This window comes from Podarcis tiliguerta (genome assembly GCF_965153285.1).
Source record: "Podarcis tiliguerta genome assembly, chromosome: 7".
NCBI classification, from domain to species: Eukaryota; Metazoa; Chordata; class Lepidosauria; order Squamata; family Lacertidae; genus Podarcis; species Podarcis tiliguerta.
Window position 1 is genome coordinate 44741478 of NC_139540.1, and position 23868 is coordinate 44765345.

The 23868-nt window shown below is 41.6% G+C and overlaps 1 protein-coding gene across 32 annotated transcripts in view; it reads right to left on the bottom strand.

The window, feature by feature from the left end:
- GREB1L (GREB1 like retinoic acid receptor coactivator) overlaps positions 1-23868 on the bottom strand; it is a 153837-nt gene that overhangs the window by 25147 nt on the left and 104822 nt on the right. For 17 of the 32 annotated variants that reach the window (XM_083451515.1, XM_083451505.1, XM_083451530.1 and 14 more), the window contains 12 exons: positions 23233-23370; positions 21857-22000; positions 19620-19757; positions 16602-16787; positions 13374-13697; positions 10279-10407; positions 8185-8319; positions 6081-6278; positions 4894-5074; positions 3843-4035; positions 1555-1691; positions 459-798 (listed from right to left, as the gene is read on the bottom strand). In XM_083451515.1, coding sequence (XP_083307641.1) covers positions 459-798; positions 1555-1691; positions 3843-4035; positions 4894-5074; positions 6081-6278; positions 8185-8319; positions 10279-10407; positions 13374-13697; positions 16602-16787; positions 19620-19757; positions 21857-22000; positions 23233-23370 — 2243 coding nt within the window. The remainder of the gene's footprint in view (positions 1-458; positions 799-1554; positions 1692-3842; positions 4036-4893; positions 5075-6080; positions 6279-8184; positions 8320-10278; positions 10408-13373; positions 13698-16601; positions 16788-19619; positions 19758-21856; positions 22001-23232; positions 23371-23868) is intronic. The other 15 variants (XM_083451520.1, XM_083451518.1, XM_083451506.1 and 12 more) reach the window with 1 other exon arrangement.

Below are 23868 nucleotides of genomic sequence, written 5' to 3' on the forward strand. Positions count from 1 at the left end.
GCCCACCATATCGCCTTTCTCCCCATGTTACTTCTCCCAAGACTTTCCATGGTCTCCTTTGCTAGTACAGTTGCACTGATCTCAGAAGCTATAACATTTTGCAAAATTCTGAATGTTTTGATGTCTCAGCAAGTTCATGAATGACATGATAGCTCAAAACACCTGCAACTATGTATTTTTTTTTCTTTGCAAGTGGACTGTATGAAATCATTCGCCAATGACTTTCACATGAGTTCAATGGTAACGGGTCTGTTTTTGCTTACTCAGAACATTGTAAAGCACGGTACAGTAAGGCAGTATCTGAATAAGTGAGTGTGGTCAAAAGTAGCTTATTACATTGTCTCTTCTCCATGGGAAATTTAAACACACAGCAACAAATGACCAGACGCTTATTGCATGCAAACCTGTAAGTTCTATGTAATATGTAACACAAAAGCAAACAAGCCACCTAAGCTAACCTTTAATCGCTTCACAAAGTGCTTGGCAACAGTAAGTTCTGAAGCTGGATTCCCCAAGATGATCTCAAACCGATACTGCAGGCCTAGTTTATCTCGAGCTTCTTGCAGCCTCTCTTTTGCCAGCATTGCCAGCTGCTCAGAGGGAATCCTGATGACTAGCATGTGGCCACGGCCATTCTTATCCTTGCCGGGTGCAGTGATGATGTCATCCATTATGCTGAGAGTCTCAGGTGTGCTGTGGTCCCTGAGGGAGGCCATGGTGGTGAGGGCCATCAAGGCTTCCAAATACTGCTGAATAAGCAGATAGCAGCGAATCACCATGCTGTGCAGCCTGGGGTACCTTGAAAAGAGCACAGCTTAGTTTTAATTAGTCAAGTTAGTATGTGCTGGTCTGATGTTGGGTCCAAACATCAGACAAAGAAAAGGAAGAGGCATAGACTGGGACTCTTAAAAGTATTCTCATTTTAATTATATGATTAATCGTATAAGCGCTGTGTTTGCATACATTTCTATACTGCTAGCAGAATTATAGACAGACCCTAAACATCACAATCTAATCCAATCCAATCCAGAGGTTAAGTCCCATTATGTTCAGTAGAGATTATTCTATAGTATGTATCTGAAGGAGTGTCTCCACCCCCATCGTTTTACCCGGACACTGAGGTCCAGCACCGAGGTCCTTCTGGTAGTTCCCTCACTGCGAGAAGTCAAATTACAGGGAACCAGGCAGAGGGCTTTCTCGGTAGTGGCGCCCGCCCTGTGGAATGCCCTCCCACCAGATGTCAAAGAGAATAACAACTACCAGACTTTTAGAAGACATCTGAAGGCAGCCCTGTTTAGGGAAGCTTTTAATGTTTGATGCATTACTATATTTAAATATTTTGTTGGAAGCCTCTCAGAGTTGCTGGGGAAGCCCAGCCAGATGGGTGGGGTATAAATAATAAATTTATTATTAATTATTATTATTATTATTATTATTATTAAGGACTGAGTATCCTTTCCTGCTCACTGCTCATTAGGATGGGGAATTTGACATTCCTCTTTCTAGACACGCATACTCATGGACTTAGCTAAATACTATTCCAAAAGCATTTACCTCTCTAACAGTGTATTCACCATTTTTTCAAAGGTTTCATCACATCTCAGAAGAGGGCTTGTGATTCCCCACTGCAGAGATTTGCTGTATTCATTCAAGCCAAAATACAGCTTCTCATCTTGGCTCAGTTCCTCCTGCTCCAAACAGAGATAATGCAAGTAATGTGATTCTTAAGAGTGTACACTTGTCCTATATACAAAACACTCATGTATTTTTCACTTCCCCTTGAAAATTATCATTATGTTCATACATCTTATAAATGGCCTTTCCCCTTCATAAACAAGGTATGAAATAACATTTGTTCAATACAGCCACAACCATATTGCCCACAGATTCTGTAGCTGAATGAAGAACTATAATTAAGTCCCAAATAATGGATTATATAGATCTCCACATCAGTTAAGTTTATCCTAAAATCCCTTTATGAGGGAATTAGTTTAATGTAGGGCTGTCTTCAAAGACAGACCCAAAGCTCAAATGATTTCAGAATGCAGCAAGTAGACTGCTAACAAGGACCAGGAGTTGGTCTCATATCGCACCTCTTTTGAAACAGCTTCACTGGCTTCCTGTTTGTTTTCTGGCTCAATTCAAAGTGCTGCTGCTTACTTCTAAAGTCTTACGCGGCTTAGGACACAGGTATCTGCTGGACAATCTTCTCCTCTTACAAGTCACCTGAAATCTAGCTCTGAGGCTCTTTTCTGGGGGCTCCCAACATCACCAGTAAGGCAGGTGGCAACCAGGGAGAGAGCTTTTTTGGAAATGGCACCCTATCTGTGAAGTGAGGCTTTCCCAGTGAGGATTGCTGCTCCCCACTTCATTATCATTTTTGGTGCAAGGCAAATACCTTTCTCTTTCCTCCCCCCTCCCCTGGCTTTTAAACACTGCTAACATTTAAAGTTATTAATTCATTTAAGTTGCTGTGAGCTCTTACTGGCTGGAGGTGGAGTTTTTTTCATCCTACATATAAAAAAACCTATTTATTATTATTCTAATGCAAATATTTAAGTGTCTTATGAATGGTGATATGTTTTGTACTATGATTAAATGCTTAATTCTAGTAGCTGTAGTTTATTTGTTCGGAGATGCCCTATTCCCCTTCCAGTGTGGTTTAAGAATCTCCTCACAGGGCACTCAGAATTGTAGCTCTGTAAGTAGAATAGGGGACCGCCTAACAACTCTCAGCACCTTTAATAAACTACAGTTCCCAAAACAGCCATGACTGTTTGAAGTGGTATCTTAGCACTTTAAATGTAAGGTGTGAATGTGGCCAAAGCTGGGAAGGAGGGAAACACCTTTGGCAGCTAGCAGTACTGTACTGGAAGAGAATGTCACTGGTGATCAGAGCCATTAGAAGGGGCTAATCCAATTGGTGTTTTGAGAGTTCTTGGGTAAAATCAAGGGGATCCTGTGAGGTGGCCACAGAGGCTGTGGACAACAAAGCATAGAAAGCCAGATGAAGCGTCAAATAATTTGTTGGAGGTGGAGTCAAGCAGAGGACAGCTTAAAGGGGAAAGACAGAAGAGGAGGCATAACTGAAGAGACAGAGACTGCCAGAAGCTGAGGAGTCTGGCAAGCAGCTGAGTGTGAGAGGCTGAAGAAAGTTTAAAATGGGAAGGACCAGAAGTGCAATAAGGGGTGGAAGGTTCCAGAGGAGTTGTGCTTAAGAAAGTAGAGAGACTTCAACAAGCAAGCCGCTGGAAAACTAAAGCCAGTCTTCAGGGTGGTGGTCCTGACCAAAGTGAAAGATTCTCTTCAGAAAGAAGTCTGCAATGTGGCTGAAGATCGATCAAGCCCATGAGAAGCAAAGTGAGGGCTGGGCCAGAGAGAAGACTTCAGTCCAGAAACCAACTGTATTCTGTGAGTACTAGCTGGGGTAAAGAGACAGAGGAATTAGGCCCTTAATTTAAATAGGGCAGTGGTGGGGTGTTGTAGTTGTTCTATAATATTTGTATTTTTGAAGTCTTTTGTAAGCACTCTATGGATGTCAATTGGCTGTTTAAAGATGGGCTATACATCACAGAAAATAAATGAAGTTAGCACCACTAACAACCAATTTCTGGGATTTACCAAAGCATACGAAGCAATTGGTAGGCGAGACAGCGACCAAGTTGAGCATTATATGAATCCTTTCCCTTCTTAGATGCCATCAGAGCTTGACTTTAGACTTGATTAGATCAGCAGACAAAATCAATTCCCACTTTATGATAACAGCAGAGACAAAGACCAAAGATGCTCATAAAAGCACATAAAAGCTTCCTAAAAGCTATTATAACATTTAGACCTCTTACCATGTTGCCTAACTGTATCCAGTGTACTTCATTGGCGGAGCTGATTCTGGATTGCAGAGTTTGAAGAGCGTATGGGAAAGAACTCACTTGGAGGACAAGGAGGTTGAAAGCTTCAAGTACCTCTCTGCAATTTATCATTCTGTCAGCCAGTCCATGACTAGGCTCCCCATGGGATAGAGAACTTGAGATGGCACTAGGAAAAGCAACAAGACATTTCATTTTTAATGTCTGCTTCATGTTCTGTAGATCAAAACAAAAACAAAAAGATTACAACAGGAGCTACAGAAGTCACTTAGGCCACATAGAATCAGGAACTACTTAAACATGGTGTTGGTGTACAAATATTGGCTTAATGTCCCCTACTCCACTCTACAAATTAAGGTTTCATGTAAATATTTGTGGTGCAGTGCCTGTTTATAAAATTACTAATTGGTGGTACCAGTTATATAAAAAGTGGTTTTGTGTTTTTCAGGAGGTTGGGGAAGAAAAGAAAAAGCTAGTAAGTTTGAAGCAGAGGTGAGCAGCATACAGGCCCCAAAGTGGGGAATTTAAAGTGTGGGTCATGCCATATCATATGGCCTATTCTGAATCTCTGGTACCCATTGTCAGCATCCTAATGCTATGAACACCATGACTCTGCCCATTTTGCAAAATCTGGTCTTAAGGCACTCAGTCGCAACAAGACATAGTACAGATAGAACAGAGCATACCACTGTCACTGGGCAGGATTCTTGAAACCCATGGCGGTATAAATGAGGGAGCTGCTATGGAAGTGATCCAATGAACACAAGTGGCTGCCCAATTGCCATTTATCTACAATATTCCATAACACAAGCCTTTCACCATGTTGAGCCATAATCATTTTGGGTATTTTCCTGCAGCATGGGGCAGGAAGGTGTCTGACAGATATGGTTCATTCTGTACTGCAGTGACGGGTGCACTTGTTTCAACTTACTAAAAGCCTAAGAGCTCATACTTACACCTACAATTGGAATGAAAGCCTACAGTATAATATTAACTGTTAATACATGCTTTACTTTGAAGGAATTACCTTGTTAAATCCACATGGGCATTGTCATGCACCAGCACAAAAAGGGTATACGGATTCTGCTTTACCCGTCTCATGAAAACATCAAACTTGGTTTGAATATCATTGTCTAGCCGCACCACATATTTTTCAGCTCGTTGGTAAGCTGCTCCAGTTTCTTCAAGTCCCAAGTCTACAAGAACACCTGGGGGAAGAAACGGCAGAGACGGGAACTTTGCTTTTGCCCAATAAACAAACAAATAAGTTCTGGGTATGCCAAAAACAGGCTACAGAACAGATCAAATGCCAACTCAGCCATGAAACTCAACATATAGGAAAAACAATCTGTTAGTGTTCACATGCCAAGCATGGTAAGCTAGGATTCCTGGTTTAGCCTGGGTTATTGTGACTAAGTAGCACACTGTCACACAGAGATAATTCTGTCCCTACTTCAAACCTCCCTTCATGTGAGCAAGTAAAACAAATCAGGAAGCAACAATCAACTTGGCTTCCTGTGATGTGTCCTGGATTATTGCTCCCAAACCCAGATTTGTAATTCAAAATTTGTTTTATGATCCTGCCTTGTTTGGGAGCATGATGCCAGAATGCTGGGTTTGCACATGGAGGGAAGCCAAGCCTAACTGCAGCTTCAGAACAAACTTTCTTCACTAACAATATTACCTATATATTAAATATGTGTAACTTCTGTCAAATGCCCTAGGCTGAATTTCAGTGCCAGATTTGTCCAATGTCACTGGGTGTATTTTGTAAAACTATGAATGTCAGAAATTATACTGTGTACAAAATTCAGGAACCTAAAAGTGTTTAGTTCGTTTTTTTAAAAAAAATCTAGTTTCTAGTTCCTAAACAAGGAAGACGAAATCTTAAATCCCAAAAGCAGAAGCAAAGAGACAAGCAAAGTTTCCATTGGGCACTATATCAATTCCCTAAGAATCCATGTTCTAGCCAGTGAGTGATTAGGTTAAATAGAATTATGAAACAATAAGGAAATGCTTATCAAGATGCCTGATTTGCGTAAGATATATGAGACACGGGCATCTTCTCTTTGATGCAGAATTCACAGGAGCACAGCTACAGATTACATCATGTTCTTTTGTATTTTGGTTTTATTTCATTATGAATTCAATCCAGACATATATAAAATGCTTTGTTGTATTCAATATGCTGCTTTTCTCCTTGTTTTCTTTTACCTGATTGTCGAATCCGTTGAATGGTCTGTTGGACCAGCACCTCTGAACGAGGGACTACAACAATGAAATCTACTTTGCTGAAGTGACCCAGATCCAGGCTTTGGTTGCCACTGTCTGCAATGGCGCATACCTGTGACAAGAGCTTTCTGGCAATTGTGAGTTGTGGTTGATAAATTTGGAATGTTTCAGTGTCCAAATCTAGGAGAAAAAAGAACTATAATTTAGCTTCTGGGTGCCAGAAAATAGTCCAGAGATGCCCATTAATTATTTTCTGTTTCTGAAGCTAAACAGGCCTGGTCAGTACATGGAAGAGAGCTGAATGGAACTTGTCTCAGGTGAAGTGTGTAGACCAGCAGTAGAGATTTGGATCTGGCTGGCAGGCCAGATCCTGGGTTCTGCCGCCCTCAGTAGACCACTTTGACAAGTGGGTATGTCAGTCACCTGGCACTGCCAGGACATCAGGTGACTCAAAGGAAAATCCATGTTGAGTCAAGCATGGCTTGAAGTCACCACCCCTAAGTCAGTAAGTGCTGACTTCAAGCTCCCTTTTTTGTGAATTTTGCTACACTATGAAATTCCCTATGGGGAAACTGATAGCAGAGCTGACTCAAGCAAGCTCTCAGCTGATCAGGTGGGACAGCAAATCTGCCTTGCCATTGAACACTCTGGAGTGCACTTTAAGGCTCCTAATTGTGCACTGACAGCCTCACATATGATGTCAGACACATGACAGGTGGGGTTGGTGTACATGAAAAGGCCTTGCAGGTCAAACTGGGACCCACAAGCGGATGGTTCCTCATGCCTGGTAGATAAAGGTAAAGGTAAAGGTACCCCTGCCCGTTCGGGCCAGTCTTGCCAGACTCTAGGGTTGTGCGCTCATCTCACTCTATAGGCCGGGAGCCAGCGCTGTCTGCAGACACTTCCGGGTCACGTGGCCAGCGTGACAAGCTGCATCTGGCGAGCCAGCGCAGCACACGGAACGCCGTTTACCTTCCCGCTGGTAAGCGGTCCCTATTTATCTACTTGCACCCGGAGGTGTTTTTGAACTGCTAGGTTGGCAGGCGCTGGGACCAAACGACGGGAGTGCACCCCGCCGCGGGGATTCGAACCGCCGACCATGCGATCGGCAAGTCCTAGGCGCTGAGGCTTTAACCCACAGCGCCACTCGCGTCCCTTGCCTGGTAGATAAGCAATAGGCTAATTACACAAATCATTTTTTAAATTTTCTGGAAGGAGAAATTCCATTTCTGTGTAGGGACAAGTGTAGCAATATGGACCTTGTGACCCAGCACTTTTCAATCCAGAAACAGTAGATAAATAAATATTTAAAAATTAGTAATATTACATAGTGACTGTGACTTGTTTAAAAAGCAGCTTCATACAAGTGTTTGTAGCTGTTTTGGTTGCTAACGCATAAAACTGCAGTAGATGTGGGCAGTAACACATTCTGAATCACTTTTTAAATACCCTCCATGGACCCAAACCACACAGGAAACTTTTTTAACACCCTTCTCGCTTCATTCATATCACACTGGAAACACCTTTCTAAGATTACAATAGGTGGTTACTGTTATAGCATTTTGTTATCAGCAGCCTGCTATGAATTTATTTGCCATACTTGGTTGATTTCATTTTTTGGTGATTCTTTGAAAGAGCTTACAGTTAACAGAAAATAGTTGTTAGCTTTACTCGCTAGGGCCCCAATAATGAGCAGAAGACCTGGTAGCTGTCTGGACCCTCTCAGCATTATTGAGTCCAGTCCTTGTCCTTCACAGGTACACACACACACACACACCATCCTGCACATTAGTGCAGCCAGCCAACTATTCGCAAATTCAGTATAAACCTGGTAGAAGATACTACAACTGTGGAACTACTGACACCACTTCCCCTTGGTCCCCCCCCCCCCCCGAATTAGGATGCGGTGGCAATATTTCTATGCCGAGCAAATACCATGTTTTCTGTGGCTTCATGGTCTGGGCCAGTGTAATGAGAGCAGGGTAGAATCTTAATAGAGCAATCTTTTATATTCTCCAGTTCCCAGGTGAAGGCTAACATTTGGTTTCCACATAAAGTGTTTTGTTTTTCATAAGGAAGCCCTTACCTAATTCTTGGGTGGAAACCATGGCAGCTGCTTCTTGAGATGACACACATTCATTGACATCCCCATTGAACGGGATTACGACGTTATCTCCTCGTCTCTGTTGTATTGCCTCTAACAACTTGTCCAGTTCATCGCCTAGTAAAGAACTTTCTTTTAGAACAATAAGGTAGATTAAAAGGTATACCACATCCCTATGAAATCTTTCCAAGAAACGGTGTAAAGAAACACCATGCCACTAATGAACACCTATCCAGCATTTCCCCATCCAAATACTGCTGAATAAATGAAGATTAACAAAAAGGTTAAAAGGCAACCAGAGCTGTCCAATCTGCTCTTTTAACATCAGTGGTTAGGTCATATAATAAGTAACATTTGCAATGGAATTGATGGAATTGTTTTGTGATGGTTCTGTTTCTTCCTCCAGAATTAGTGCTGAGAAGACTGCTCCCACTCTGAGTTATACCCTACATATTTCCACTAGGTTCAAGCTTATATTCTATACTTTTTAAAATCCCAACAAAACCACTGGGAGAGTTCATCCAGATGGAGGCATCACAAAAATGCAGATTATGCTAAATTCTATTTCCCCTTTTCACTAATGGGCTGGATGATGGTTTCAGTCAAGACAAGAGAAAGCTATTTACAGTGGAGGACTTGAGAGAATGGCTAGCTGGTGAAGTCCTTGTGGTGGACTGGCTCATTCTCTCCACTAAGGAAAAGAATCTTCTCTACACCTCTCTAAAGGTGTCTGTTCCCACATGAACCTGCTTAAATGCTGAGATCAACTTCAGGAGCCCTTCTCCAAGGACTGCCCACCTCTGGAACTGAAGCAAGTGACAACAGGAGAAAGGGTCTTTTTAGAAATCCTGAAATGAATTGGTTTCTTTTATTTGTATAGGACTTTTAACTTGTTTCAGTGCTGTTTCTTTTTAGGCTTTTAGTTGTACTTGTTTGTAGCTGCTGATTTTTCTATTGGTTTTACTTATAAACTATGAGTTGCTCTGAAAATGTTAAATATTTTAAATCAAACAAAACAGATTAAGCAAACTATTGGGCTTGACATTGCTCTAAAGTGTCTCAGTTTGCTTCCATTGACCCAGAATGCCTTTTATAAGCTTTGGTTGATTGATAGTTGTGCTAGAAGAGAGAGACCTGGGTATTGGCCTTGGAGACCAGACTAGACTCTATACAGGGCATTCTTTGAAAACTGTCCAGAAACTTCAACCGATGCCCATTTGTTAATAAGTGTGAGCTATTGAGAACTTCTCATGCTAGCTCTGAAAAAATTCCATTTGCTACCAGTTTATTTCCAATCACCATTCAAAGTGCCGATTTTTCTCAGTTAAACCCAACATGGCTTGGGCCTCAGCTATCTCAGGAAACGTAGTTTCCCATATGAAGCCCACAATTTAGCATTTTTAAGAACTGCCAATGAGGCTCTGCTCCAAATGCCTTATTTCCAAGGACTGGGACTTACTTCCACTAAGAGCAAGCATTTTTGTTTGTGGCTCCTGAGCTGTAGAACACATTTCCTGGAGAGACCTGTCTATATGTTCTTCCTTGGACTCATTTTGAAACAAAGTGAAAGCGTTTTTCTTCTTCCAGCCACTTGGGATTTCCCTGGAAGTATGCTTTTAATGTCGGCCTCTCCACCCCCACTAAACCATTTTATAATGTTGAATTTTCAAATTGCCTTAAAATGGCTCTAATTGCTTTAAAATTTGCCTTGGGGACATACGATGTAGAAACGTGGTAAACAAACGAAACTCAACCCCTCTAATGTCGTGGTTGCTCCAGTCTAGAAAGCGGCAGTGAATGCCAATGATTAATGTTAAATGAAACAGGAGGGGGAGCCCTCACTTCATAAAACAAGCATTAGGAGGCAAGAGATGCTTTTAAGATGAGGATGGGGAATAATATTATCTGCTCACTTCCTTGTACGTTGGCTATCACACATCTACCTCCTATACTATACGTTGAGCTTTCCTGACTCAAGAGATCTCAAAAACTCTACTATTATTATCTAATATGAGAGAGAGAAATGGACAGATCTTTAAATCAAAGAAGTAACAACAGGAATTTTAATTCACTCACCTAAAGATGTGTTTTTGAAATGTGACGCCAGATAACTAACTTTTCCCGTAATGAGCTCATAACTGATTTCCTTTAGAAACTCACTGGTAGTAAGCATACTCTCTGCTAGAGCTCTAGACTGATACTGACCTAGAGAACAGAAAGGGAAGAGTCACAGGACGTTGTTTGATACAATGGTACTGCCTTCATAAAGAACATCGTGTGTCACAGCTCCAGTCTTAATGATCTATAAGCAGTTTGTGAGAAATGAAAATTTTAGCCTAGAACCTTCGATGACTCCCCTTCATGTATTTAGATCCTTGTGCATCTGTCTGAACTTCTATCCAAGCATTTAAAAAGCCCCTGTAAAGGTAAAGGGACCGCTGACCATTAGGTCCAGTCGTGCCCGACTCTGGGGTTGCGACGCTCATCTCACTTTATTGGCCGAGGGAGCCGGCGTACAGCATCCGGGTCATGTGGCCAGCATGACTAAGCCGCTTCTAGCAAACCAGAGCAGTGCACGGAAACGCCGTTTACCTTCCCGCTGGAGCGGTACCTATTTATCTACTTGCACTTTGACGTGCTTTTGAACTGCTAGGTTGGCAGGAGCAGGGACCGAGCAACGGGAGCTCACCCCGTTGCGGGGATTCGAACCGCCGACCTTCTGATCAACAAGTCCTAGGCTCTGTGGTTTAACCACAGCACCACCCGCGTCCCTTTTTTAAAAAAAAGAACACCCTGTACGTAAGGATAAAAACAGTTGTACACCATTTTACTACACAGTAAGTGGCCTGGGTAGCTCAGTCAGTACAGCATGAGACTCTTAATCTCACGGTCATGCGTTTGAGTCTCATCCTGGGGAAAAGATTCCTGCATTGCAGAGTGCTGGACTAGATGACCCTTGTGGTCTCCTCCAACTCTATGATTCAATGGCAGGAGCTGATATGCCAATGTTGTTTTTAACAGGTATCCATCATATCTAATGGTAGTTCATATTCTGAAACAGAAAAAATCTCATTAGTAAGAAATATTTCCTGATGTGCAAATGGTGATCTCAGTCCCACAACTACTCTCAACTTATTCAGATCTTCTTCTTTGTACTTTTTCGTGCTTTGGAAATGTTATGTACTAAGCTTGGAGCCTAGAACAATAGGCAGGTAGGATCCTAGAATGCAACAACTGATTGGCTTGCAGGAGAAGACCAATCAGGCTCCAGGAGGAAGTTAATCAGCCAATCAGATGGGACTCATTGTATAAATAATGTATATAAAAGCCTGAGGTTTGTGGGGAAATTCAATCACTGTTTTACAAGCTGCAATAAAGAGCATAAAATCACTGCAGGACTCCGAGTGTATTTCAGGAAATATTTGTATTTCTGGAGTTGGAGCCATAGAAATGTCTGCAGAAGTGGGCAGGAAGAATTTGATTGGCATGAGAGTGCTGAGGAGGACAGAAGCCCTGAAAATCAGACATGGTATTCTACCCCTTTTGCAAGCCCTAAAACACAGAGTCTTTAAAATAGAAAAAGAAAAAAAGACACATAGGGTCACTTTCCCAATATTGCTGGAATGTGTACATACAAGAATTAGACTGCAAGTGTTAAGAGCACTCACATTAGTATTAGAAAAGTGCATTTCTGAATATCCACACCTGGAATGCAAATATAGCAACAAGGGCTGGAATATGCAGTCAATTAAAAAATTAGTTCACTCCTATATTAACAGCAATCATGCATGCACATATTTAGTGTAAGGGAGGTTCAAAGGTGCATTTAATGCCATGTGAAAAAGGCTGCATGTCTGCCAAAAACAGCATTATAAGTTCCAGAGATAACAGCACAATATCCCGACACAAATTTAGTATTGTGTGAGCAAGTGCTTCCCCTGCATTGAGAGTAGAAGGAGCAACAAGAGAGCGCATTTTCACATCAATTCAGCACATCATTTGCCTGCTGTTCCTCAAGGTCAGGCTGGCCCCTGAATCCTGTGAGTGCTCTTCTTGTTAAAAGAAGTCACACAGAGGAATAACTTGCTCAGAAAGAGCAGAGAAGCCAAGTAAGCACAAAAGAATAACTATGTATATAACCGTAATGTCAGACAAAATTGTCTGCATTAAAAAGATGGGCTTTTTTTAAGGGTACAAATTAATCTCTCTCAAACTGGAATTTCTCTTAAACAAGACATTTATGTAAGATATTTGCCTGGCATTCAGTTATTATGCAAGGAAATAAATAAATAACCTTAACCTATTATCAGAGCTGAGCTGAAACTCTATAACCAATTTTGGTCTAGATTTTGTTTTGTTTTCAAAAAGCACCTCTGATTTTCATCAACATTTTAAAAAGATTTTTGCTCATATTGTGTTACATAATTCATTTAGGATCATTCATAATTCATAATTCTTTTAGGATCATTCCTAAAAGAGGTGCCCAATCTTATAATATTTAAAGGCTATTCTGTAGGATGTTCCCAAGTTCTGGAAAATGATACTCTATTCCTGTGTTTGCTGCCACGATGCCCACAAAGATTTTCATAGCTGCCCTAGTCTCTCAGCTTTCATTTTTTTAAAAGGCAAGTCTCTAGCCCACCTAGAAACAAGGTTATGGGGCAAAATGTGCTGGTACCTCCTCTATTTTTCTAGAAAAAGAGGTGCCAAAACTCACCATTAACACCTCCCTTGTTCTCTTTTAATGGCAATGGCGCCCACCTGAGAAGTGCAACATGCTGATGACTTCACTAATACTGTTTTGGGTGGCTGGGCACAAATCCATATATGCCACAAATAAATTAAAGACAAACTTATCTGGCTCAAAATGAAAGTGGTTACAACCCAAGGGTGAGAAACACCCCAATTCCAAAGATTAAAGAGATATACACTAACAAAAGGGATATTGAAATTGAGAATGCTGGGTAGAAATACTATCAATGAATAAATAAATAAATAAATAAGTCAAACAGTGCATGTTTATTCATGTTAACGTTGTGCCTGTGTCTTCACTCTTCAAGAGATCTCCAAGAAACACCTGCATTCTGTTTTGCCAGTGAAATCCGGTTGTTAACAAGGCATCACCTTATCAAAGTTGTATCTATATTGTTTTATGGGGAAAAGGTACCCACCTAAAACTACCACACAGAATTCGTTCCCTCTGGTCTTTGACGCGCAGATGGCAACAACGTAATCTGGCAGCCTTTGGTGGTGTTTCATTTCACTGAGAGATCGCAGTGTTTCTGAAATGCCTTCGGCCAGGGAATTCTGAGTAACCACCACATGCACCATTTCCTGGGAGACACTGGCAATTAGCCTGGCAAGCCACGGGAGTTGAGCTGGCAACAAGATGCCCTGAGCACTCGTTTGTTGGGACTGCTCTCTCACAGTAAACTCTTGCATAGCTTTCAGCACGATCTGTTCAAATTCTTCCCTGAGTGGTATTTTATCAGGACCTGCAATTTTTGATAAATTAAATGATCAAAATAGGTAATCAAAAAGTCTCTTCCTGTGGTCGGAGGAGAGGATATATTGTTTTGATATTATCCCTCCCCACTCACGCTAGTGAGGAAACAGCAGAGCACATTCCCTTTGCAACTTATTGGAAGCAAGTTGATTATTCGTTACAATCCTTTAATTAAGCAATCCAGTCTGGCTTGTCCTGTCTAGATTGTTCCTGGTGAGTTTCCCCTTTTTATTTCCCTCTTAAAACAATAATAACACAACACAGTCATCTTTAAAAGTAAGAATAAAGTTTTACTCACATTCAGTTCACAGCAGTAATCTGAAGGCAGGTTTTATCTTGTGGTTACAGTGAAAAAGAAGTCTGAGTTACTTCTCAGACTTTCTGCTTGTGAAGATTGAGCTATGCGCTGGCTAAGAGCCAGGAGAGAGAGAGTCCAAGAGAGAGGTGGTTGCTGGGCCAGCCCTTTTATCTGGTCAGCTTGGGTCATGTCCATCTACTTGGTCACACACAGAGGTAAGAAGCTCCAGAGCAGGTATAACAGGAAGTCCTCCCTATCTGGAGCCACATTCCCCTGTGTATCCTTTCTAGGCAACAGAAAAATGTTGTACTTGACTGCTCTAGTAATCATACATCCCACACTTCCATCAGACTGTCTCATTCAATTACTAGGGAAGTGTGCTGAGATATCTAAAAGCACAGGACTCAAAGCACAAAGTTGGCCACAGCAAACATCTCCAGTTTTGTTTTGTTTTTTAAAGATCATGGATACAATAAAATAAAAGGCAAAAAGTGGCTGGCAGAGATTATTACCTCACGGAGAGACAAATTCAGTGGGAAAAAATATGCAGACTTCTCTCCTGCAACCTGTAGCTTGGCTTTGACTGCAACAGTTTCAAAAGGACCTTTTTATGCAAGCCCCTTTAAGCAGGTGGCACAAAGAAGTTTGGATTGCAAGGGGTGATAACGACCTCTAATGAGTACAGAATTGCTTGGTGGATGGTTAGAACAGAAGGCCTTTCACTTCCTCCAATTTTGTCAACTCTATGACAATGTTATTTTAGGCACCAGAGACAAGGCAGTTGGAGATCGTGAGGGAAGCAAGCAACTGTTCCACAGGCCTAAAGCATTAGCAGTAATCAGAAGTGGGATTCTGTAGTGCTCACATTTTTGTTGCTGATGCGCTGAAGGATGGAGAAGGAGGCAACCACATTCTCTTCTCATCTCATTCAACATTCACTCAAAAGTAGAGGAAGAGATGTAAGAGGGAAATACACACTTTCCTCAGCCGATCTGTTTGTCAGGAGACTTGCGTCATGCTTGACAGTCATACATTACAGCCATTACAGCCTCCATGTGGAACTGGGCAAAACTCATACAAGTGTGCTTCACGTAGGGGTTGTTTGGCTCATTAGCTTCTTACAGCGCTGAGGTCCAGTAAGGTATTAGGGTTGATAGCATTGAAAGCAGAAGGATTAGTAGAGCTGTACTCCCCCTGTCTGACAGAGGTGATCCATTAGGGCAGGCATGCCCAAAGTCCATTTCGGGGGCCTAATTTTGCCTGCCATTTGATTTATTTAATCCGGCCCCTGTGGCAGTATATTGTATGTCCTTGGGTAAAATCCTAAAAAAAGCTCAGCAACAACTTCAATCCTAAAAAAAGCTCAACAACAAATCTGTCCCTCTTTGAAAAAAGTTTGGGCACCCCTGAATGATTAGGGCAACCCAGGCAGTTTAAGTGCCAAGCCTGGAGCTAAAACCTTTTTGAAATGAGTCCAGAAAATCCTCTTAAGAGTTCACCACCATCTTCTCAGACACCTTACTCAAAGTAGGATTATTATTAGTTGTAGTCCCAAAACATCTGGAGTTGGCCTATGCCTGGCCTATGATGAAGAGGCATTGTTGTGTGCTTCTGATTTTACAAGGACAATTCAGATACTTACCAACAGTCATTAATACTTTTATAAATGCAGGTTCAACATGCTAGGAAGGGTGTCCCTGATTCCCAGGAAAGCTGATGCATTTCCAGAGACGTCTGTCAAGTTTGCAAATACCGTATTGGCCCGAATAAAAAATGCACCCGCACCTTTAAAATTCAAGGCTTATTTGCGGATACAGCCCACCTCCCGGCACTACCACCCTCAACGGGGGCTGGGGTTTCTCGATGCCCCACTCCCCAAGCCCACACCCCTGATACCTTTCCTCGGCAGCTGTTTCAGCAGCAATACTGTAAGGTTGCAAATATAAGCCGCACTTTAACTTTTCACAATCGGAATTTGGAGGGAAAGTGTGGCTTATATTTGGGGCAATACAGTAGTAAGCAGCTGTATTGGATTCTTACCTTACAAATTCTGCACATTTAATGAAGACAGTATGTTGCACTGACACAGGAGAAGCATGTGCTTGTCTTAGTCCATCCTGTTTTCCTAACCTCCCTCTCTCCTGGGGGGGTTGGAAATCCCTATGTGACTATATAGGAATGGCAGCAGTAATGGAACTGCTGCCTAGCACAAGGAGATAGAGAAGATTCTTAATCTCCCCATAGTTAATTGTGTGTTGCTTACTATTTACACAATAGGTGTTGCTTTCACATAAAAGGTTGCTTGCTGTTCCTAAAACAATAGCTACAAACTACAGCTATAACCCTTTCTGAATGAAAAGGATTTGCTGTAGCTGAAGGTTTAACACAAAGCAAATGTGAGATTTTAATAGCAGGATGAAAAAGGGAGGTACTCTGAAAAGGGTAGCGGAGTGACCAACTTCTAAAGATCCAGCAATTTTAAATTTACTTTCTGGAGCACTGAGCATAGAAGTCTTTTTACATACAAAAACAAGGAGCAAAAACAGTGATTTGTTACACACACACACACACACACACACACTTGTAATGACTTACCTAGTCGGACAAGATACTGTATTGTTAAAATAATCATGTTTTCCACACTTAGTAACTGACTCCCAGTCAAACCCAAAAGTTCCAAATCTTTGCTTTCCAGCTGAGGCATCTTGTAGCAATTCACTAGCAAGGGGCTTACTACAATATCTCCAACATTCCCATAGAAATAAGGTAAAGTGCCATAACCTTCAATAAAAACAAAGACAAAAACTCTAATCAAGTTGTTTCAAAACAATTTTGCAATAACGGAAATTTATTCAAAGCAATAGTATTATAACTAATAAAACAAGGGACTATGGCCTAGAGGCCCTCTGGATCCCTCCAATGTGGCGTAGAAGCTTTAAATTTGGTGAGAAATGTTTTTGCATCTTTGCATCTCAGGGCCAAACTCCACATTTTTAAAAGTAAGATAAGTCATAAAGTGGAATGAATGCGCCTCTGGGGGCGAAGTCAAATCACGGCATTAGCAGAACCAAAGTGATCTCCTTGGGGAGCAAGCCTGGGCAGTGTGTCTGGAGGTTCTGGGCTGCCCAGATGACAAGACCCCAGTCTCGGCCTTGCTGAGACTGGCCATCCCAACACAACTGAAGGCTTGCTCATTTAAAAGGTAAAGGAAAAGGACCCCTGACAGTTAAGTCCAGTCACAAATGACTCTGGGGTTGCGGCGCTCATCTCACTTTACATGCCGAGGGAGCCGGCGTTTGTCCACAGACCGTTTTTCTGGGTCATGTGGCCAGCATGACTAAGCCGCTTCTGGCAAACCAGAGCAGCACACGGAAACGCCGCTTACCTTCCCGCTGGAGTGGTACCTATTTATCTACTTGCACTTTTTGGGGTGCTTTCAAACTGCTAGGTTGGCAGGAGCAGGGACCAAGCAACGGGAGCTCACCCCGTCGGGGGGAATTCAAACTGCCGACCTTCTGATCGGCAAGCCCAAGAGGCTCAGTGGTTTAGACCACAGCGCTACCCATGGCCCTGCCTCATTTAAAAACATGAGTTAAAATATTGTAACAGCAATATTGGTACTGTTCTGTTGGTTACGATTTCTATGCCCAAGTCTGGAATCCTAGCTCCATAAACTTCCCATGCTAACAGCAGAGCTCAGTCTGCAGGGTCACGACACACCCAGAAGGCCTCAAGCTCAGTGGTAGAACCCATAATTTGTCTGTACAAGGTCCCAGATTTGATCCTCAGATAGATTCAACACTGAGCTAGATGTAATGATTTGACGCACTGTGAGACACTTTCCTATACTCCTATGCCACACCTAATTCTTTTTTAGAATATTTTTTCTTGGTGCAGAGTGTGCTTTTTTGGTCCTTTAATGGCCATAATTTTTGACATAGGGTACGCCTTTATTCCTGTACGCCTGTTGTGACTATTTTGCTCCAGGAAAATACCACACTGCTCAGCTGAAAGCTGGAATGGCAAGTTTCAGGCAAAGTTTAGACAGCCCTCGGGTGCTTACTTATAGCCTCCTCCAGTGCTGGCAAGTTTCTATAGTTCTCTTTGCACTCTACAGGGCCAAGTCAACATCAATGGCTTGCCAATAAGTGTTCCAGCCTAACAGGGGTTGCCCATGTCTGCTATTTGATGTGTCAAAGTGAAACCCCACAGGCAGGAAGCAAGCAACTGGTTTGTCCACTTGGCTCTTAAAGAAAATAAGTAACTAGAGGGAAAAATTATCTTCACCCTCACCCAATTTAGCAATGAAACTGACTAAACACAGAAGCTGCCAGCCAGGTTCTGCTTGCAATCAAGGACCCTAGCCTTGGAAGAGCTCCCGCCACTTCATGGGAGACATTTGCTTGGGCAATGACCAGGCAATGTTTGCTCAGGCATGCTGCCAGGGGAAAATCAGTTATAATGAGGTGCTCCCTCCCTAGCTTGCAAAACCCAGAAGCAGAGCTCTGATCAAGGATATCAGTGGGAATGTGATGCAGGATGCATGCAACAGCATGCCAGAAAAAAACAGTTGGCATGGACACACTTTTAAGATGTTTAACAAGTGAGAAACCTGGACATAATTTTGAACAACCTAATTCACAACTGCAAAAAAGAAAGAAAAAACCACCACCAGAGAGATAACAGGGCCATTAAACCAATCACATTTAAAAGGACTACATTTCCCCTGAAGTAAAGAGGGGAGGAAGGGATGCGAGTGAGCCTAAGACACTTTGCAGTTGACATTTCCAAATTAAATAATACAACAAAGTGGGCCCAATAGGGTCACATGCACAATGTATAAAGTACATGGCTTCCACTGAAGAATTCTGGGAAACATAATTAACCTTACACATAACTACAATTTACAGCACCCTTAAAAACTGCAGTTCCAAGGATTCTTTGTAGGAAGCCATATGCTTTAAATGTATGGCATGAATGTGAAAGGTCTTATACTTAAACTCTTAATGGCAATCATCTACATTTAACTATGCAACATCCTATAAGAGGGAGTTGGAATATTTTATACAAGTACACTTTTATAAAAATATCAATTGTTTCATTTAGTTGTTTTCTATTTTTTCATTTAGCAAATTAAGGTTTGAAGGTATAAGGCATCAAAAGGAGTTGGGTTTAAGTCAGTTCCTCTTTTGATTCTTACGTTGCAGCTTAATGCTGCTTTTCAATGATTAAATTCTCTGCTAATTAAAGCACAGTTCTAATGTCAAGGATAAATTATCTCACAGGCTGCGCAAAGAGCTTATTTCCTTTAGTTCCTCACTCAAGAGCCAAATATGACGCACAGATAGCCTCTTTCATGTTAGGCTTCAGCAATGGGTTTCAAATAATAAAACATTCTTCATTTAACACAGAACATCCCTGGGATGACACATTAGGAATGTTTGGAAATGGTCTGGCTGCTCTCCAGCAAGAAAAAGGAATGAACTGGATTCTTACTGTGTTTCACAGATGAATAGCTGCAATATTTAGATTTCAAAAGTGTTTTTTTTTAATAAACAAAAAACAAACCCAAAGCATAACATCAGATGGTTTTATTTCATATTCTGAGCTTACCTATCAGTATTACTGGCCTGACTCCTGAGTTATTCAGCAGATTTTCAGGAACTATTACAGTCTCCCCTGCAGGGATGGGCTGAGGCTGTAAAATTCCAGTTAACATTGATTGAGGAACTGGGACTGACAAAAGAGGCTCTATAAAATACAGAAGGGGAAAGAAAACTCCCATTACTAAAAGACTCATACTGTGATTTGGCCCTACGAACAATTTAAGGGGAAAGAAAACCCCTCCCATTTCCACTGATCATTAATCACAATAAAATTCAATACACTTCTGCATTTCCTCTAGCAGCTATAACAAATTTAAATAAAGAACCAAATACCCTTCCTTAACTCCACCCCATAAAACAAATGACCTTTTTCTATATATATAAAAAAAGGAGTTACTGTATTGTTTGTAGCTAAGAGTGAGGGGGAAACTAAAGGGGCCAAAGAGGAATATGCATCTTCTTACAAAGCCAGGTGCTGGGCTAGGAGCTGTTCACTGGGGCCACCTTTTACGGCCACCTGTCAGCATAAAGAAAGGATGAGAGTCCATGCTAACCTATGACCGATGACATGCTGATTAGAGAACTAAACACAGTCTGCCAATTGAATATTGGTTTACATGTGTCTGAAATCACAAACATTAAAATTAAGCTTTCATCATGAAGGAGCCACGGTGGTTTTTAAAGTAAAAGAAGATGCCAAATGCATCTTAAGAGCTAGCTATAATCCTCATCTTTTATGTAATTGTAAGGCTCCCCTCATGATCTGCAATAATCTAGAAGTTGCTCAAAGGTAAAACAAGGTTGCTGTTTTGAAGCTACAGGTATCTTCCTTGATTTATACAAGGGTTTTTAATCAACCAGGAAATGGATTATTTAAAATTAATACCCTCTTAGTATGGACTACTGTTATCCATTAACAACATACTTCAAAGTAATCCCACAGAAATGAGAGAGTGGCTTGAGCACAAAAGATCCCTTCTCATTTTCTTTGTATAGCAGAATTTAAATTCCATGTGTGCCCATAAGGTGCATGATATTCAACTAAGTCCTACTCAAAGTAGACCCATTGCAATTAATGGACCTAAGTTAGCTATGTTTGTTAACTTCACTGGATCCATTCGGAGTACAACTAGCACTGATTATCACCCACTATATTTCCAAACCACAAGACATGGTTTGAAAAATACATATGCAATTTTATGTACATGTCAATTATGTGCAATCTGAATTTTAATATTCTAATAGAGAGAAGTTTCATTATAGAAACTCAGACTTTAAAATTACCAGCAAAAAATGGCACATGGAGCACATTTCATAGATGCACATGCATAATGGTTTTTGGAGCGGCTGAGTTGTGAATGGATTTGTACATTGCCCCTTAAGAAGAGAAGCATGGAACTTAAACCCGTATCTCCATCCAGAATGTGACTGCAACGTTCTGTTATCAAAAATGCTCTTGTTAAATCCGACTGTGGTCCAGAATACATATAGGGGTTAATAATTTTTAAATATACTGCAGATCAGAAAAACTCAAAAGACAGGGAATGCACAAAGTACTAGTAATAAGTAGTGGCAGGTGATGGGTGAATGACTGTATTAGAATACTGGAAGACAGGACTGTGAGACAGCTAATGTGTGTAAATATGCATGTAATTTTGCATTGGATTCAAATGGAGTATAAATGCATTTAGCTTTATTGATAGCCCAGTAAAGCAGTAGCTACACAGAGAGGAATGCAATTTTAAAGTAATGGGCTACATCCAACTAACAAATTCATGGAATCATAGAGTTGGAAGGGATGCTGAGGGTTATCTAGTCCAAAGCCCTGCAATGCAGGAATCTCAACACACAGTTCCCCATCCAATTTAAAACCATACTGGAGCCTGCTTAGCTTTACAAAGTTTTACTATTGCACTATGGAGCTAAGTTAATTGTGTCCATGGATTTCAGTGGGTCTACTCTGAACGCAAAAGACAACTGAACTTCGCCAATTATGAAATGTTGACATTTGGGAGTAAAGTTTTCCACGTCATGGAGAAAAGGGCATGCTGACATACAGCTGGACATTGGGGGTACCTAATTATCTGATCTAACTCAATAATGTATTTGTAAATGCATTTGAAGACACTTAGTGATGGGTTTAAGCCAGGTGGATCACAGTGCTATTAAGTAATGACATGTCCTTTTGGTTGCAGAGAAGTGAAACAAATCTAGTGTGGACAAAGGCACATCTTAGGATCTTGCCTGATCTTGGAAGAGGTCGAATGGCAGGAACAGGCACAACTAAGCCAGGAGGAGGCGGAGGCGGAGGCGGCGGAGGAGCGACTGGTGATCCAGGGGACCATCCCCGGTGTCGTTTCTTGGGGGGCCCAGAACTGGACATGGATGCTAGGTTGAAACAATGCACAAACGAAACAAAGAAGAGAGAGAGATGAGAGCTTGCGCTAATTTAAACAGAAACCCAAACAAATGTGAAACGGGAGCTTGACAATAGGTGATTTGCCCAATAAGGTCCAGTGATCCCTTAACACTTTTAATTGCCCCAGAAATGAGCAAGTGTTCCAGTTACGGGGAACCCACAATCAGGCAAGGAGGAAAAGACAGAGCAATCCTAATTCTGACCTGGAATTGCTCAAAGCAGCAGAATCACCGCCATATGCGAATGTATTTCTGGTCAGGGCAGAAGGCAGTGGTGGAGAGTTTTTGCTCCCTTTTAAAATTTTTGCTGTGTCAGCTCTAGGCTAGCGCAGCAGAGGGACCTCAACTCTTGTTCAGAAAATGAGGTGCCTTAAAAATCCGGTTGATCTTGGACTGACCCACTTTGCTTCTGAAAGGCTGCCATTTCAGGGCCTTATACTGGTTGCCACTAGAAAGAACATTGTTCATGCAAATCAGCTCAAGTCTTCTGCAGGTACAGCAGGGGCTTCCACAGCACCAGTGCCCAGAGGAGGGACACTTCCACACCACTCCCTCAGCATTGCAGATCAGGGATTAGGATCACCATTAATTTATTAAGTTTACATCCTGCCTTCCCACTCAAAAGCAGCCCCCCCCCATGAAAAACATGCCAAAGTGATAAAACAACCAAAGCATCTACAAACACCAAAAAATTTAAGAAGCAATTCCAATACAGGTGCAGACTGGGAATGATCTGAACTTAAAAAGGCTTGTTGAAAAAGGAAGGCCCTCAGTATGACCAAAAGTACAAACAGAGACGATGCCTGCCTAATATTTAGCAGGAGGGAATTGCAAAGGGCAGTTGTCACTTCCTGTATTGTGCTGAATGACTTCCTGATCAGGTACCATCTGGAGGCCCACTCCTGCAGTGATCAGCTGGGCTTATAAGGAAAGCAACCCTCTTTTTAGGATCATGCAAGGCTGGGAGGTGTGGCCACGGTAAATGGGAGCATTGAGGGGCAGCCCAGAACATTATTACAGGCACTAAATGTCTGAAGTGCCTCTTGTTTCATCCAAACAGTGTTTCTTTTGCACTCTATTCCAATATGGTACAGCACTCTTATTCATTCAAAACTCTGATTCTCTGAATGTTAACCGAAGACCCATTGAGGCTATATTGAAATAATTACAAATTCAGAGGGTTTTGTGTTGTTGCTTTTTACCTGGCTCCCCAGCTGCATTGCTAGGGCCAGGAGACATCGAGTGAGGCACAGGTCGGGAGACTGTAGAGCTTATCACATTAGTCCTTCCTCCATGGTTGTTTCCACTAGCAACATCAGTGGCACGCAGAGACAGGGGAGCTGAATGTAACAAAATACAGAGTACCCATTAGGTGACAGTTGGCAAATGAACATGCATATTGAAGAACCTAGAAAGGCTACAATAAGCTGATACAAGCAATGTGTGCACAAATTGCGCCCTATGCATTTGGCTTCTCTATTTTCTAGCATAAACTATAAAGTTAAGAACAAAGTGGGATCAAGGGTATCTGGAAAACAGAACCGGGAATGACAGCACAATCCTATGCAAGTCTACCCAAAAGTTAAATCCCACTCTGTTCAGTGGAGCTTACTCTCAGGTAAATCTGTTGGCAGTCCTAGTAAAAAGGCATTTGATCATTTTAGTTTGCCTTGACCAGATCCCCCAAGAATTATTAGTTTTTTTAAGTGTTTTAGTCTCATTTTATGAAACACAACTATATTTAGAGCCTTAATGACTGAAACAGTATTTTCCCAGAAGGTACATTAAGTACCTGGACAAAATGCTCAGATATGAATTTGGATACACAAAAGAAATCT